Raw genomic sequence first — 16,919 nt, 5'->3', positions numbered from 1 at the left:
CAGGGTTCATTGTGCATAGCTTTTCATTATCGGGTTGGTCTTTTGATTAAACTATTACGCATATTGCGTCCCACTTGATCTTGGTCAGTTTCAAACTGCAGGTTTAATTCTGATGTCTCAAAAGAGGATGCTGAAAGGACGTTTGCGTGCATGTGGCAGTATCACTGACCAGGAGATGGCACACGTGTGTCAAAACAGATCAACCTTGGGTTGTTCAAAGGATAAAATCCAAATATTGATTTAAAAATACCCCAAAAAACCCCACCAGAACCTAACCAACAACAACAACAAACCCCAGTGCAATATCTTGCACCTAAGGGACAGCTACTGAGTGAGTTCGTAGGGATTGATTATGGTCAGAATAGAATGTTTCTGGTCAGTGTTTTGAATTAATAATAACACAAGTGAGGAAGCGGTACAAATAAATCTTAAAACGATCCCCTCCCTTATCTTAATAAATCAAAAATAACTGCCTTATTGTGAGAGCTGGAAGAGTTATCTGCCTGTCTCCCCAGAGATGTCTCGGACAAATAGATCTCACAGCTAATAAACTTCTGATGTGTTTCAGTCCAGTCTCTTGTGGATTTCCGTGGTCATAGGCTCTATTCCATGCTTGTTATCGTTATGTTGATAAATGAGGTTTGGATCATTCAGTTACAGCTGTTATGTGTAACTCGTAATGGTTAGTTGTTGGGACGTTTTTGATTTTCTGCTTAAATTCTTTTTAAACTGAGTAGAAGAAACATAGGAAGGGGCTTCTGAAATAACAGCAAAATTCTTACGCAAAAGTCCTTTGCGCTTTCTTCCCTATTCAGAAAAAAACCCAGATTTTAATGCAGTCCTGTATGCAAACAGTTCACAGGGAATGCCCCCCCCCAAAAAATGCACTGACATTAGCATACATGCAAATGAGGATATTGGGGAAGCATAAGTAGATCATAAGAGAAGGCAACTGAAAAAAACCCCAAAACCTAGTGCTGCCTTTACAAGTTTATGAACCAATTGAGTTGTGATTGGAAGGGCAGTATATACAACCCTGAACTCAGGCAAAGATTTGCTATTGTGTGCTTTCACAAAAAAAACCCAAAAACCACAACCAACCACCAACAAATTCATCCAGTAAGTTAATAATTCCTAGTCTTTAACAAGGAAGAAACAAAATTAAAATAGCCTGTCCCACAGAAATGTTAACAAATGTATTTAAAATGTGTTTGCCTTTCCCCTTCTTGTTGGCAGATCCCACTGAGGCCATACAGGCAAATAAATCAATGTGTCCCAGAAAGTTGTAGTAGTTTCTACACAACTACAACAGTAGTAAAGGCAGGAAGAGGAGCGCAGACAAGATTCAGCAGTTGGTTGGGGAAGGAGGCAGAACTACTTATTTTGCCTTGAGAATTACTGAAAATATTTTTTTCCCGTGCTAATCTTTGTCTCTATGTTGTTTTCCCATGTTAGAAGGTCCACAAAATCCACCTGAGTGTTCAATGACAACATTCAAAGTTCTGGTACCTCACATCCCAGCTTCCCTCTGTCCCTGCCCCCCCCCCCCCCCCCCCCCCCCCCAGTAGTAAAGGAAAATCTTTTCCCGTACTACAGTAATGATTTTACTTTGGTATGTTACATACAAGTCTGCAACATGGGCTCATAGCCTTATTTTCATTCATGAGATGTTTTTTCCTTCCAGATAAGAGCCATGTCTAAACAACATGTTTTCCTTACAACATGTACATCACTAAAACAGTATGAAAACACAGAACTAGAAAAAGAGAAGCACTTTAAAAAAAAATCCCCTAGTGATTGTATTTGCAGCTGCTGGTATTCAGTAAGGTGGCTATCATTATGAATTTTATCTATACACATGTGTAATTCATATTTCTGAGAGAACTCTCAACAGTGAGGTCCTTATTGTTTGCTGATGAGATTTGCATTTTATTCACTGAGAAAACTGTAGGTTCATAAAACCAGAAGAGAGATAACAACCCACAAAAGAAATTCTAGGATAGTCTGCTGAAATGTTGGAAAATTTGCCTTTCTCTTTGAACTGAAAGAGAGCTGAGATTAGTTATATATGGTACAGTTGCTTCTCTTAATCACTATACAATTAATTGATTATGGAACTGATCTGAGTGCCAAATAGTTTGTACTGTAATAAGCTGCAATTTTCACCAATCTAGACTTTATGTAAGAACAGATGCTTACTGCAGTACCAAACACTTTGTTACTTTCAGTGCATTGATGAGAAAAGAAACAGATACCCCAGGTAGTTTTGTTAGGAAAATAAGAAGGTAATTTACAAAGTTATACAAACTGTATGAAAAGTTTAAGTAGTAGTAAGTCTTTACACTCAACTGAGGATTGATTTTGTCATTTGCAAGGTGAGGAAGGACTGTACGTTGTGCCCTCTCTTTCCCCAAATACTGCTAGTTGTGGAGTCGGCTTAATAATTAAGCTACCAATATGCATATTTTAAAATTGATTTTTCATTTGTGTAAGACTGATATAGTACTTTTCCTTCCAGGAGACAGATAAATAACCATGTACTAGTACAATGAGCCATTGAACGCTTCACGGACTGGAGGTGAAGTTTAATAAGCTGCAGGGGAAAAGTTTGAAAAGCACTAGAGAAACAGAAATGGACACAAACATGCAGTTCAGTTTGTCATTTTTGCATTTAAAAAAAAAAGACATAATTGTTTAGAAACAGATTCTAAGCTGAAGACGTTAGTTTATTATGTGTCTGGGAGATTTGCATTTAAATACAGTAAAAAAAACCAAACCGAAAACCACCAACATATCCTGAACAGTTTACTTTATGAGAGTCTCCAGTATTCTTATAACACAGTTTACAAAAACAAAATTCTACATCTAAATATGAAAGTTATATTCCATTTAAAATATGCACAATTAGAGAATCATTTCATAGAGAGTTGTAACTCAAAGTCAGAATAATAAGTTACTAGTATACAGTTTTATTAAAAGCTCGTTTTCTGTGTAAACTTCTCTCCTTAAAAGATCTGCTCAGGCAAGAAAATAATTGGTTTCTGGTAAGCAAAGTACCTAGATGATCTATGGCAATTAACACAATACAAATCTGGGCTTTGGAAATTCCCTTAAGAATTACATGAGCACTTGTACAATGTTTTTTAGATGCCTGTTTTCCTCAAACGATGCCTATTTTTCCTAGTAAGCTTAAGTAAACTACCATCTAACTACTATGGTTTTAGTAGATTTGACAACAAGTGTAGCAGTGTTAAAAGAGTACTGAAAGCAACAAACTTATTTAAATGTCATATATCTTTTGGCTTGCAGTAGGATTTTTTTTGGTACAGATTAGTTATGTAACAGGAAAGGAAACTATCTTGTTCTGAGAGATAATCGCATACTAGCGGTTATATAGTTACTGTTTAAAATTCCTGGGGAAGATGGAAATGCATAATACCACACTTCTATTAACAGCAGCTCGGATGTATCTTTGTGCTAATCCTTTTACCCATTAAAACATTTCAAAAAGATTATAATTAGCAGTAGGAAATACAAGTATTGAAGTACCATAACTGAGAAATAGCTCATATCCATCATATTCAGTAACAGTACTCAAGCTTTAAAATCTGAAATTTCCTTAAAAAACACAAATAAAAATTAGTTTAATAATTCTAATACAGATTTATGGAAAACAGACTGCTTTTCTTAATTGAACCTATTTAATATGCCCTATTTATACTTACATAAAAAGAGCATCAAATGTCACTCTGAGCAGATTTTAAAGCATTCAGAGCTTTCAAAATTGGCCACACTATTTTTATTTTTATTTAATCCAAGCCTTACTGATAAATGATACAAATAATCATAAAATTAAGATCACGCGCAGTTTACAATTAAATGCAGCAGAGCCAAGCCTGAATTAGAATGGTGTCACCTAACACATCCCTTTAAGAAAGAATCCATTTTTAATTCTCAATGAAAATTTTAAGAGGTATCTTTCTTCTTTCTTGCCTTTCAGGCAAATCACTATTTGTGCAAATTTAAATAGAGTACATTTACCTTAATATAACAGTGGACAGATAGTGAAGGAAGAAGTATTCAACAGATCTGTTGCACAGTAAGACGTTTTGAGTGCAGAGTAAGTCTACAATAAAGTGCTTCTCTTAATAAGTTATATTGATAATAGTATAGATGTTTACCTAGTTTTAAAGCTTAAGTTGCTTAGTAAATAGTTTAACCTCCCTATACGTCCTCCGTCCTGCAAGGCACATTCAAAACGTAAGCAAAGCAGTGACTGACTGTGAAGGGTTAAGCTATAATAAAAATTAATAAGTGGTAGTAAACTACTGACTAGATTTGTAAACAGTACCATCCTATTGAACCTCAAAGGTTCATGCGTTACTGAAGTGAGCTTCCATGGAAGCAGCTTCTGAAATCCAGATTTTAAAAAATCAAGCCAGCTTTCTTGATAGTACAGTACTGTGCCTTAGTATTTTGATGTGGAGTCACGCTTCTTTTGTCACTTGCATCAAATGTGGCATCTGTTTTTGTGCATTTAAGTCTCTAGACTTCATATAGCATTAACACAACTGATTAATGGCTGGTTTAGGCTATTTAGGTTTTTGGGTTTTTTTTAAATGCATTGAAATTCACCTCTACTGTTCTACCTTACAAGGAGATTATGCTCAGTTCTCTTAGGAGAAGGTTTTTGGTTTTGTTAAAACATAGCTGGGCTGTTTTGTGGGGGCCTAAATTTTGGCTTGATCCTAAATTTTGGCTTGACCAAACTAATTAGCTTCTCTAAGGCTAAAATGGCAGATAGGTTCAAATTGAGTAATTTCTTCAGGTTCATTTAAGATCAACTTTCAGAAGCGTCTTTAGAAAATTAAGTTACAAAGTACATCACTGCAAATGATCTCCTGTATAAAATACTGAAATGGGACTCACTTCATGCTTCCAAAAATGTTTCATACAACTTAAAAAGCAAGTAATTCCACTAACATCAGGTAGACCTTTCAAAAACAGTCCAAGTGCTTGCACAAGGTATACATAGCTAAATATTGCCTTCATACCACAGAAGATAAAGCTCTACCAGCAAGAGGCATTCCATTACTTTTCAAAAAAAGATCACATTGAGTTCATCTTGGCTTTCCCAACTCTTGCAACAGAGCAAACAAAACCACAATTTTCAGTGCCAGAGCTCTAGGTTCTCCTCCTGTTTGTCATTCTAGTCTAGCGTTTTATCACCACCTGCTCATATGCTCCAGATCCTGCTCTGAAAGAATGTTTGAAAGAAGTTAGTTTGATTTGGATTTAAATGGAAGCTAAACAGCAAGTACCACAGATCAGAAAGTTCACTGTTTCACAAAAAAGAACACCAACCAACCAAACCCCACCCCCAAAAAAATGCAACACCGCCCCCCCCCCCCCCTCGACTGAACAGCTCATACCAGAACAGCTAAACGTGAAGGCTAGAAAATGTGTAATTACCATGCTACTGAGTAACCTAGATTTTAATGCATTAAAGCATTTTGTGTTATATTACTTTGGAACCCAGACTCTTCAGAACCTTGGAAAGTTATAATTCTTATGGCTGACACATCAGTTCTACTTTGGAACTAACCTGCATGTTCTGTTTTAAAACCCAATAATCTATTTCTTTTATGCTGATACAGAATAGAAAGATAAAAAGACTAAGAATGTATATACAGATTAATTGCTGTGTAAGGTGTATTTTTGTTTAGTATTACCTATAGATTAGTTGTTCAGGCTACATACCTGTTGGGTAGATGATGGCTTCCAAAAGAAGTGCTTCCACCAGGGCCCACAAATAATCTTAAACCTTCTTCTAAAAAGCAAGGGAATTAACATGTGAGCTTCCTTTAATGTTGCCCTGGCTAAAACTAAGTAATTTTAAATCTACCAGTTTTGTAACTGATACTTTTAGATGCAAATGTTTTAAGTAATGAAGAACCAAACTTCACATGGTATAGGTTGGAGGAACTACCTTCACTGTAGGTTTGTCCCTGCTTTTTCCAGGCTTAAAGTAATTCTCTGGGAGTTACCCGAGTCATGCAAGGGTCTTTTCAACTTCTGGGAGACAGGATGAAGCAGAAAATGCAGTGATCATATGCACAGTCCTTGGGATTACAAGCAACAGGGACTATGAAGAGAGTGGATTTTCTTAAGACCTGTAATGTCTATCAGTTTTCCCTAAGCTTCCTTATTTATCTCCGTACCTTCTGCACTTGAGTCGAAACTGAAATCTTGACTCTGGAGTATTTTTTCAACTATATCATCAGCATCAACTCTGGTAGCATCGACCCTCTTCAGCTGTGACTCCACAGAGTCTTGCTTTACAGGGTGTCTGCAAAAATAAATACATTTAGAACTCTTAGAAGTGACATAGTAAGTTATGTTTTCCTTCTGCTAGATAAGGCTTTCAGGTTGGGTGTACCTGCAGAGTTTTTCTGATGGTGCTTCATTAACTGATGTATCAATACTAGCTTCAGCTACTTTTGGCTCAGTCTCTTCACATGGCTCTAAAATACTTCCAATTCCTGTTGAGGTGCTACCCACTGAGGCGTTTCTCCTGTGGCAGAGGTCAGACAGACTGGACGATCTAGAGTGACATGTGCTATATCCTGTTGGGAACGCGCAGGAGAGCTAGGTTAGGTATGTTCTTGGCAGCCAAGGCCATTACTTCTACTTTACCATCCTGCAAGCAGATTTTGTGTTTTGTCTTCCTATAGAGACTTCAAAAGCATTATGAACGTTTGTGTTTACACCGAGTAAGCAATTCACTTCGGGGTTTATATTCTAGCACAAGCTGTTTCCTTTTTGTTCTAAATAACTCTTGCTTCCTAACAAATGTAATGACTTGGTGTCATTACTTCCCCTTCAGCTTTTAGAGCTAAGTCTCCATTTGTAAGTTATTTGTTTTTACATGGAAGAGGTAAAAATCTCATTAAGATATGTTAATTGGAGGGAGCTAAGGGAAAAACCCATCTCACATCTGAACAGATAATTCATTGTGCTTTTAAGAGGAAAAGAAATGTTGTTCTCCCCACAATTGCAACTCCTAGGAAAAAGCTTTCAAATTAAAACAATTTTTTTGAACATATAAAGTATACTTATTTTCTACAGTCTAAAACTGTGAAAGTAAATAAACCCCAACAATTCATAACAAAATTGTTAAAGCTACCTGACAGTTTTGACTGCTGACTTGCATGGCTTGATGTTCTGGAATGTCCACATGCACCAAGTTCGTCTGGCACTGAGGCACTCTTTGATGAGACATCTGCAACATGTGCAAGTCAGATACTGTTGCTAAAGCCTGCTTTGTTATTACTTTGCCATAATCTTGATTAGGCTTAAATGTCAGATTTCCCAGAAGGATTAGGGACTTGACACTGGTTTTCTACAAACCCTTTGAAGATTCAAGTGCTGCAAAAATACTGTGTATGTTAATGAATATACGTACCTTAACAAAAAAAGTTTCTGAGTAAAGCAGAGAGTATCATTAGGTTAGAAAGATTTGCATGAAATGTAGTTCTAGATTTGTCTGTACTGTCTACATTAAAAGAGATTTGCATGCTTTCCATCATGCCATACTAGCATGGTGTGCTAGATGTTTTCTGGCTGAAAAAGTAACTGTGGTTGAGACAACTAAAGCTGTGTTTAGGATGGAAGCTAACCAGCTACCCAAGAACCTGAAGCTTGTAAGAAAACCAGCCTCCACCCCCCAAAAAAATCCCAAACCCCCAAAGTTCAACCTGTAATAAAGTGTTTTAATAGTATTTTTTGCTAATAGCCTAAATTTCAGAGTAACTACTTCAATTGTAAACAATACTTGGAACTTTTACCACTCAAAATTTACTCAGTTAAGTGTATCCCTAGAATTTATAAGTAGAAAACAAAGGGCCAAATTAAATGCTCAGTTTGAATACAAATCCAAAGCAAATCAAGAAATGTGTCACACAGAAACGGAAGTTTTCAAATATTTAAAAGAAGGCAGGTTATCAATCCAATTCCTGTTCTTTCTGTTAATTACATCAACTCTTACAAAAGTAGAAAAGAGATTCCACTGAAGTTATCTAGGAGAGCATGTCTCAACAAATAATCAAAGAAGGTCCCTTGTGGGCCAACTGTCAGCATCCCTGTAAAATTTGAAGTATTTCATACATCTGGTTGAAGCTATGAAGCCTGTTACAAAAGAGCAGAGAGATTAAGAGTATTTTATACCTGCTATGCCCAGGTGTACTACTGTGAAGTTTTCTCCACCTTTCCTATCTTCATGCAAAGATTCTGATTCTCCAGCAATTGCTATAGACATTGCTGTGGAAGGAGGCCTGTAAGAAAAAGGTGGTTGAGATTTGCTGCACTTCTGCTGCTGTAATCCCCAACCGATCAGCACAGGTTTTTTTCTTTTCAAGTAAGTTGGCATATTTCATACTGTGCTTCAGGTTAATAGGCTTGTAAATTTTTTGCTGAAAACACACTGCCTAGCCCCCTGTTAAAAAGAAGAAAAGTTTTCTTGCTGATCTTAAGGACATTTTAAAGAATCCATCTGCTCAGCCCTCAGCCCTTTAGGCTTCTGGGGACCCTTGGAAAAGCTTTTCCTTTTTTGATTATTTTTTGGTGGAGTGATATGTGTTTGTTTTGAAGTTCTTAATTATTTTTTTCAGTGTGTGGATCACACGATAATTTACGTGGTGAGAATATATATAATTCAGTACTTCATGGAATACATGACAAGATGGTAAGTTAAAAAACACCAACCCTACACAAGGACAGTTGGCCTACTTGGCTTGTGCACTGTGACATACTCCTGGCTTTGTTTCATCTCTGTAACAGTACATGAGGAGATTCTGGGCTGAAAGCCCTCCCACTCCTAACAAAGAAGCCTATGTTACCATCTCCGTGTATTCCCCTCTAAATTCTGCCTCCTGCAAAGTAAAAAAATAATCATGTACAACACAAATTAAATTTGGTTCAATATTAAAAAAGCTTTTAATACAGCTTAAATGCTTGTTTCATTTTATATCAAGACCCAAAGGTATATTTTATTAAAATTAATAAATCTCTAAGTTTTTATTGCTAGTGCAAAAGAAACTAAATAGAAAACGACGAAGTGAAAGTAATCTTCTCTGGCAAGCAAATAACACTAAAATACATTTCAAGATGTTACCTGCAGGTTTTTATAATGCTTTGTTATTCCTGACTTTGGGAACAGACTGTTGGTCTGCATACAAATGGGTATTTGTTGACATTTTTTGATTTGACATATTCAATGAATTAGTCACTGTACAGTAGCATATCCCCTCATGTTACCCTTGAAAGTACAGAGAGAAAGAAAAAGCACTTCTAGAAATACAAGGTATGTGTGACTTAACTGCCCAACATACATTAGAAAGTAGGAACTGGATGCTTTCAGGGATGTCACCCCAGACCAAACATCAAGCCTTGTAGGCTTCTTCATAAAATATGTAGCCGATTCCAGATTGTGAAGTTGTTTTAAGGTTTAATTTTCCTTCTGTGAAAGACATCTGGATTAGATAAATTTTTTATTCTGTTTGTGTTGAAAGTTTACGTTCCAGGAAGTTGTTATATCATCAGTTTGGAAGATAATGCCAAGTCTGAATAATTTCAGTTCAAGATTTTTTCCTAGGGAGCCAGAAAACTATTTAGGTCCAAATTTAAACTCCTTCAGTACCAGCCAGTAAAGAACAGAAACACACTCTTTTATTAGTATACAATACTAATGATTAGTTAGTTGCCTTTGAGAAATTGTTTTATCAGTACCAGTGATATATTTGTTAATAGGTCAGACTCAAAAGTAAATGAAGAGTTGGCTAAATAACTAAGGATACAGAACAGCTTTGTCCAATCAGATTCAGGTAATACCCTCTTACTATTTATTCAGTAAGCACAAGATGAGATTTTAGTGTTCCCTTCTTATTATAGAATGTTAAAGGAAGAGAAGAGTAAGAGCCTTTAGTGGTGTGAGGGGACATTGAAAGGTTCCTGTGGTGAACCATCTGAGCTAGGCTGGTGCGGGCAACCTTCTTAGTTCTCCTCAGAAACAACGGTAAGGATACAGATGCAGCAGTAACACACAAAGCCTCTAGTTGCTAAAGAAAGCAGTTCTTCATTATCCTGATTACACCAGCCTACCTCAAACCAGCTAAAACCTACAAATCGTGAGTTGCTTCATACTTGCACCTGAGACTGAGTTAGGAGATCAGTGCTGCTTCTCTTGGAGCTGCAGCCTCATTTCACTTTAAACTCATACAAGCTTATTCTGTAGCACAAACTGAAGTCTTCCTTAAGTAAAAAAGACTGTATTTACTATCCCTCTTCATGGGATTATTCAGAGGGGCATTGATTGCACACATTAATCTGATAGAAGATGAGTTTAAATTCGGTTAACGAGAGTTTTTTCAATAAAAACCCCTAATCCGTACTGAAGGAAAAGCAGTTTAGTGTAGCAGTTTGTCAGTAAGCACTAGATCTTTACAATAGAAGATTTGATTAATCCAGCATAAGGTCTGAAAGTATAAAAGAAAGTTGAGAACAAAAGCTGAGATGGACATAACAAGGGTGAAGCTAGCAATTTTTTCCAGATTGTTTTCCTTAAGCTCGTGTTTTTCTTTTCAAGTTATATGTAATACTTGGAACTCTGCCTTAGATTGTTTTTGAAAGGGCTAACATGAGAACAAGCATGCTGTCTCAGACCAAAGGTCTGTCTAGCTTTGCATCCTGTTTCTGTCAGCAGCAAACAACAGATGCTGAGAGAATATGACACACACAGTAACGTATCTCCCGAATGTTCCCCCAGCATTTCCTCATCTTTAAGATAGGTATTTCTTGAGCCACATATGATGTTTTATACTTAGTAGCCCTCAATAGTTTTTCATTCAGGAATTAGTCTTAATTCTTTCTTGAGCTTTTAGTATTCACAATGGCTAGTAGCAAGGAGTTCCACAGCTTAATCACGTGTTGTGGGAAGAAAATACATCCTCTCATTTTGATTCCATCTCCTACTAGTTTCAGTACAACAGCGTGGTGAATGAAGTGAACTGTAAATTTGAATTAAACTAGAACTTAAGGGATCAAATTTTCTTTGAAGGCATTATTTCATCAGCCCATCTCCCAAACATCTTGTAACAAGCAGAATACAACTAAGCTGGTTGGAACCTGATCTAGACAAAATTGCCATCAACTGTTACGTAGAATTAGAAAAGCCGGACAAAAACTGAAATGCACAAACACTTTGGGCAACCCAGTCTACCAATATTCTGAATTACTGAAAAGCAGTGGCATTAAAAATCTTGGCAAGTACCGAGAAATTTTCCACACTGCATTCATGGAAGCAGATTCTATACATATCTCTAAGTCTATCCTTAAAATGAATGGCTTTCAGGGTTACAAAGTATCTCTCATAATGCAAATGACATGGGAGTTCCTTACTTCCTACTAATCAGGATAATTAAGTCATGGTTAGCAAGATAATGGTGTTCTCTGGAAATAGGAAACTTGCCAATTGCACTGTTTCAGCTTACTTATCCATGGAGCTTGGGTGTCTCATAACAAAATAGCTTATTAGTCTAGAAGGAAGGCAACAATTTCATCCTACTCGTGACGGGCTTTCCCTAGTATGCATGATTACTCCATCCTGTGGTTAGTTATGGAAGCTAACGTGCTCTAGCAAAACAATTACATTTCCTTAACTACAGGCTAGGGACAATGAGGCCACAGGATCCTGAATGTGTATTTTCCTAGCTACGTCCCCTCTCAGATGTTACCTCTTGCATCTTTTACTAAGTTGCATAATATCTTTGCTAACTAAATATCTGTAAGTGCTTTCTCTTTTGCTAAGTTATGTCAAACTTCTGGTTTGTTGTTGTTTGGGTTTTTTTTTAAGTATTTTTTTTTTAAATAATTGAGACTTGTGAATAAAAGGTGTAACAGCACATTTTCCAAACACCATTGGTCTGGTCACCCCATGCCAAGCATGTTTATATAAGCTTGCTGCAGGAACAGTTTCTCTGAAGTTATTTCTTTTTTTTTCTTTTTTTCTTTTTTTTTTAATTACAGATGTACAAGCTAGTATTCTTTACTCAAAAATAAACTAAGTATTTAGCAGCAATGAGAACTATGATACTTCTACTGGTATTTTTACCATGTTAGCCATTACTCAGCTACCATCCCATTTGTGCTTTTTCTTTCTTTTTTTTTTTTAAAAAAAAATATTATTGCCAGATTGGAGAGATTTATAAACACAAATTAGAAGTGTAATTCTGAACATGGAACGTGTGACCAAAACACTATCTCACACAGTTTTTTTTATAAACTTACATTTTAAAGCATGGGTCTCCAGACATTAGCTGCATGTTGATCAAAACCTACACATTAAGAAAACAAAAGCCACTGTAAGAAAAAAAAATGGAATCGGTCTGTGATATATCTGGTCAAGTCACTAAGTTATACTTGCCACAAACCTTACATTTAAGTAAAATAAAATGGCATCATCCCACATGCAAATAAAGACACATGCAAAAAACTGACATATTTTTTCTTAGCACACACGCAAACAACATGAAATAGCATTTAAATAACACAGCTGCATGTACAAGATTCTGAAAAGGATACGTAGATCAAGAGGAATCTCAGAATCATTAACAGTTAAGATGGCTTCAGGGGAAAAATGGAGAAACAGGAAATCTAAGAGATTAATGAGCAAACAGCATTTTTTAACATGGCGGGTGCAGAAGATGTTCTTTGCTGAAAGTGTTTAGCAAACTGTTAGCATACAGGAACTGGTTGTACTAACATCAGAGATAAAGTAAAACCACAAAAGGTAAATAACACGCTAGGCACGACAATGCGTTGAGAAGGTTTGTTAGGTGGATCGAAGCCATCAATGAAAGGTTTTCTGGACGTCTGTGACTGTCTTAAAGAAATCAGAAAGTGCATGCTTAAAAGGTATACTCAATAGTATAAGAAATTAATCCTAGTGTCTTGGTAGGAAAATATTTTTTTTTTAAATTTACTTGTAACATTCTGTATGTAATTATTTTCAGGTTTATACTGCTTATATTCAGTTTTTTAAACTCCCTGGACTCATGGGAGAAAACGTCAGGGTAGGTTTCTTGCAACAATGCTCACTGGTTGCTACATTGATTACTACCAAACAGAACAGGGAAAGTTCCAGAAGTCATGGAGGTGTTGAAGGTGGCTCATATATAGATAAGCCAGTTAAGAGATTCACTGTTAGAAAGCTGCACAGGAAGTTGCCCAGTCTTAAAGATATAATCACTACACTTATATGAATGTAATAACTTTTCTGTTGTGCTTCCCTATTCCACTTTTCAATTCCTGTTGGAATAGGAATACCTTTTGAAAGCTTTTCTTTTACAGCTATCTGGCTCCGTTTCAAGGAGTAGGACAAATTCTGGTTTTGACTGCATGGATTTTAATGATTACCTCTAAACAACACTGGTGTATTTGAATAGCTTTCCTTCTAGAAAGAGGTTCAGCAAATGTATTTTAGATTTCATTACGTTCTTAACAATACTACTTGTTCTCTGTTTTATATTATTATAAAGGAAACAAATTACTTTGAGAATGGAGTTATCTTGTCTTGTATTTTTGGTATCATAACCTTCCAGTAAACAGCGACGAGTGGTATTTCCCGATCCAGCAAACTCTGCTAGATTTAGATCTGCGAATCCCAGCTGTTACGAGAAAACAACAAAGTCAGTAATAAGCATATTACTAAATGAAGGTACTTACTACATGCGCAGTATTGAGTGCCACTCAACAGCAGTTTCTCTCAAATATGAATAAGAGCATGCCCATTAAAGGGAGTAGTCCAAGGCAAAAAGCAGAAACCAAACGTTGAGTGTCAAATTCTGCATAGTTCTATTTTCAGTTAAAAATTAAAATCTCAAGAGAGAAAAAGAACAAGGGGAGTTTTCTTTATTATTAGAAGTAAAGACATGCAGAAGGGTTTAACCAACTCTTTCAATGTACTAAACTGAAAGAAAAAAACATTCTTGGGATATAATATCATTGTATACTTATTAAACACACTGACTGAGAATTCCACCACCACTGTGTCACTATAATGCACATAATGAAATCATGGCTGTCAGAGTATTACCCTGGAGTTACTTTAAAAGGGCATAAAATGATAGGAAAGAAAAGCTAATTCATAGGCAAAGTTAGATACATCTCAATTTACCTTTGCATATGCCTTTCCTCCTTTTAACTCCTAGAAAAAAAGAAAAACAAAAGACACGCTGTTAAGCCATTAAAGATACCGATGGGGTTTTATTGACTGTTTTGGTTTTTTAGAAAAGTAAATAATAATCTTGTTTTAAAATAGCTCAACACACATTTGCTAGGCTGTACTGTTGTCATTTAGATCTTAGTATTAATAATGTCCTTGGTGCAGGCCAGCAGGAGACTGTCACCTTGTGGAGAGGTGGGAACGCGAGTGCCGGATGCCCAGGCTCTTGTGAAGCCTGGCCCCAAAGGTAGCACATGCTGCATACAAAAAATCTGGTACTTAGCATCGTTCAAGGCTTCCAAGTTTACTGCTGCTTGCTAGAGGTATCTATCAGGGGCTAACTTTATAAAGACTGATGAGCAATTCCTTTGTTGTCCTGCTGGAATAAATGTTCTTTTCAATAAGAATGTGACAACCCATGAATTAGTCAAACTAAGATAATTAATAAGATCGCTACAAAATTTTAACTAGAAGAATACCTGACGTGATTGCAGCTAAAATTTGCTTTATGAATTTTATCAGACATTTAAAAATTAAAGCGAGCAGGGAAAGAGGAGAGGAAGGAAAAAGAGCTACTTACCTTTCGTACAGACACCCTGCAAATGCAAGTATCCAGAATCCCTGTTGTGGCACTGGCACTGATTTTACACATAAATAAGAACTTTTTCTTCCAGCGGACACAGTTTGCCTGTACTACCTCCCTGTAAAAAGAGAGTATATGCTTAGTATTAGTTGTGTGTACAATCAGGACCATAAAATGCAATAAGATGGCTCAAGAACAAACACTGGCTCCACTGGTTGTAGAGTGGTCACTTCATGGAAATCTGTTCCATGGAATAATCATCCTTCATTCTTCTCTTTGTGCAGCAGGACTAGTAAGTGCTTCAAGCCTTGAACACAGTATTAGACCTACAGAAAAATTTAACAGTCATGTGTTTTTGCAAATGAATGAGGCCATAATTTCTTCAGTTTGCCTCAGGAGATCGAACCCTTCCTGAACATTAGCTACCAGGCACTGTCTTCCAGGCTGCTGGGCTTTGGAATGTGCTCAAGATACTGTCTTTGACAAGTAGTTTTTCAATACATGGAAAGGGAGCATCATACAAGCAGAACCAGATAAATATGAGGCATGAAAAAGTACAAATGAAGTTTATCTACAATAACCGGATACAAAGTAACGCACTTTGGGCAAGCAAGAGTTTCACCTACAAACCAGGAGCTTGCCATTTGAGAGCAACATAAGACAACTAATATCTGAACAGATTTGTTCATCAAAGGAGGATTACAACCGGACAGCATGGTGCAGCTGAGAACAAGGCAAAACACAGGATGCTTTCAGTTATATTAATGTCATTGTACAAGGCTTAAATGGAGCACATTATTCTTTTTCCGTGACTCTGGTTGAGTGAGAACAGACTAAAATGAACAGGTACAGAGGGAACAACTAGAAAACTCCTGTATCTGACAAGAAAAAATTACATATAATAAAATACACTCGTGATTCAAGCACTTTAGAGACTAAATAACTTTTAAGTCAAGTTAAAAGTGGTTAGGACCAAAATAGGGCATAATCAAACACCCATTTAAAACTGAAAATTACAAGGTCTCAAACCACAGAGCGAGTTTCTAGAACAGCCTTCAAAAATAAGAGAAATAGGAGCAAAAAAAAATCTTACTGTATTTGAAGACAATGTTGACCAGTTTGTCACTAATGTGGTATAAGGACTGTGATTCTGAGGGACCTGCCTCAGGGATCAAAAGCTCTTTTCTAGTCCCACGTTTCTAAACTCAGAACTTGGAACTGTGGGGAAACTGAGATAATTTCTTCTACTGCTCTACTAATTCAAGTACACTCTTCACATATTAAAGCAATATTTGTCCTTTTCTTTCTCTTCCATTTTTCCTAATGCATATATTGCTACCTACGTTTTATATTATTGTTATTGAAGATCCAGTTTGACATCTTTGACAGAGTGAGAATTCTGTGGTTCCACATAAGCTGGAGTCAGAGTTTATCACCCCTAGGGAGAAATGATGAATCGCCAGGCTCACACAGGAGCTCCAGTTTGCTGTGCTGGTGAGACTGCCAGCTACAGCGCTCACTGGCACTGTGACTTCTTCCTAGCCTAGCAATAAACTAGCCTGCTAAAAATGAGTTAGCTGAATGACCACAACAGACTAACGGATTCTGATGATAGAACACTTAGTCATATTCCAGATGTGACCTATAAGGAACAGGCACTGTACACCATGACCTTCCTTCTATCTGTTATATTTTACATTGTAAACTTTCCTGTGCTTTGAGGGGGGTGGGGGGGGGTGGGGGTGGAACACCAAACTGCCAGTACATGAGTTATTTAAATCCAAAACAGAACCAGAATTCAAAAAAGGCAAATTACAAATAGTTACATCCTCTACTGGAAACTGGTTCAGGCAAGAAGTCATCAAGTAAAATACAACCTTAAAGGGATATTTGATAACTGCCAGTATTTGCTACACTTAGAAGGCCAAGGAGTAACTATTGTAGCTCTTACATGATAGCTGCTCAACTCCCAGGTAAAGGAAATAGCCAACTAGATGTCCACTGTCAAGCAGAACAGGGCTATACAAGTGCATGGGTATCTGGGGGTTGCATATTTGC

At 36.7% G+C, this 16,919-nt stretch overlaps 1 protein-coding gene across 3 annotated transcripts in view; it reads right to left on the bottom strand.

Annotated features, from left to right (window-relative positions):
• Nucleotides 1–313: 313 nt before the first annotated feature.
• Nucleotides 314–16,919, bottom strand: part of EEIG2 (EEIG family member 2) — a 30,131-nt gene continuing 13,525 nt past the window's right edge. Inside the window, exons 2-11 of one of the 3 annotated variants that reach the window (XM_080407233.1) lie at nt 14,859–14,979; nt 14,231–14,260; nt 13,605–13,721; nt 12,343–12,389; nt 8,227–8,333; nt 7,187–7,282; nt 6,440–6,626; nt 6,222–6,349; nt 5,761–5,830; nt 314–5,257 (exon numbers count right to left, since the gene is read on the bottom strand). In XM_080407233.1, coding sequence (XP_080263359.1) covers nt 5,215–5,257; nt 5,761–5,830; nt 6,222–6,349; nt 6,440–6,626; nt 7,187–7,282; nt 8,227–8,333; nt 12,343–12,389; nt 13,605–13,721; nt 14,231–14,260; nt 14,859–14,979 — 946 coding nt within the window. In that variant the 3' untranslated portion in view covers nt 314–5,214. The remainder of the gene's footprint in view (nt 5,258–5,760; nt 5,831–6,221; nt 6,350–6,439; nt 6,627–7,186; nt 7,283–8,226; nt 8,334–12,342; nt 12,390–13,604; nt 13,722–14,230; nt 14,261–14,858; nt 14,980–16,919) is intronic. The other 2 variants (XM_080407232.1, XM_080407234.1) reach the window with 2 other exon arrangements.

This window comes from Falco punctatus (assembly GCF_963210335.1).
Source record: "Falco punctatus genome assembly, chromosome: 11".
Lineage (NCBI taxonomy): Eukaryota > Metazoa > Chordata > Aves > Falconiformes > Falconidae > Falco > Falco punctatus.
This window is presented reverse-complemented; position numbering and strand designations above follow the sequence as displayed.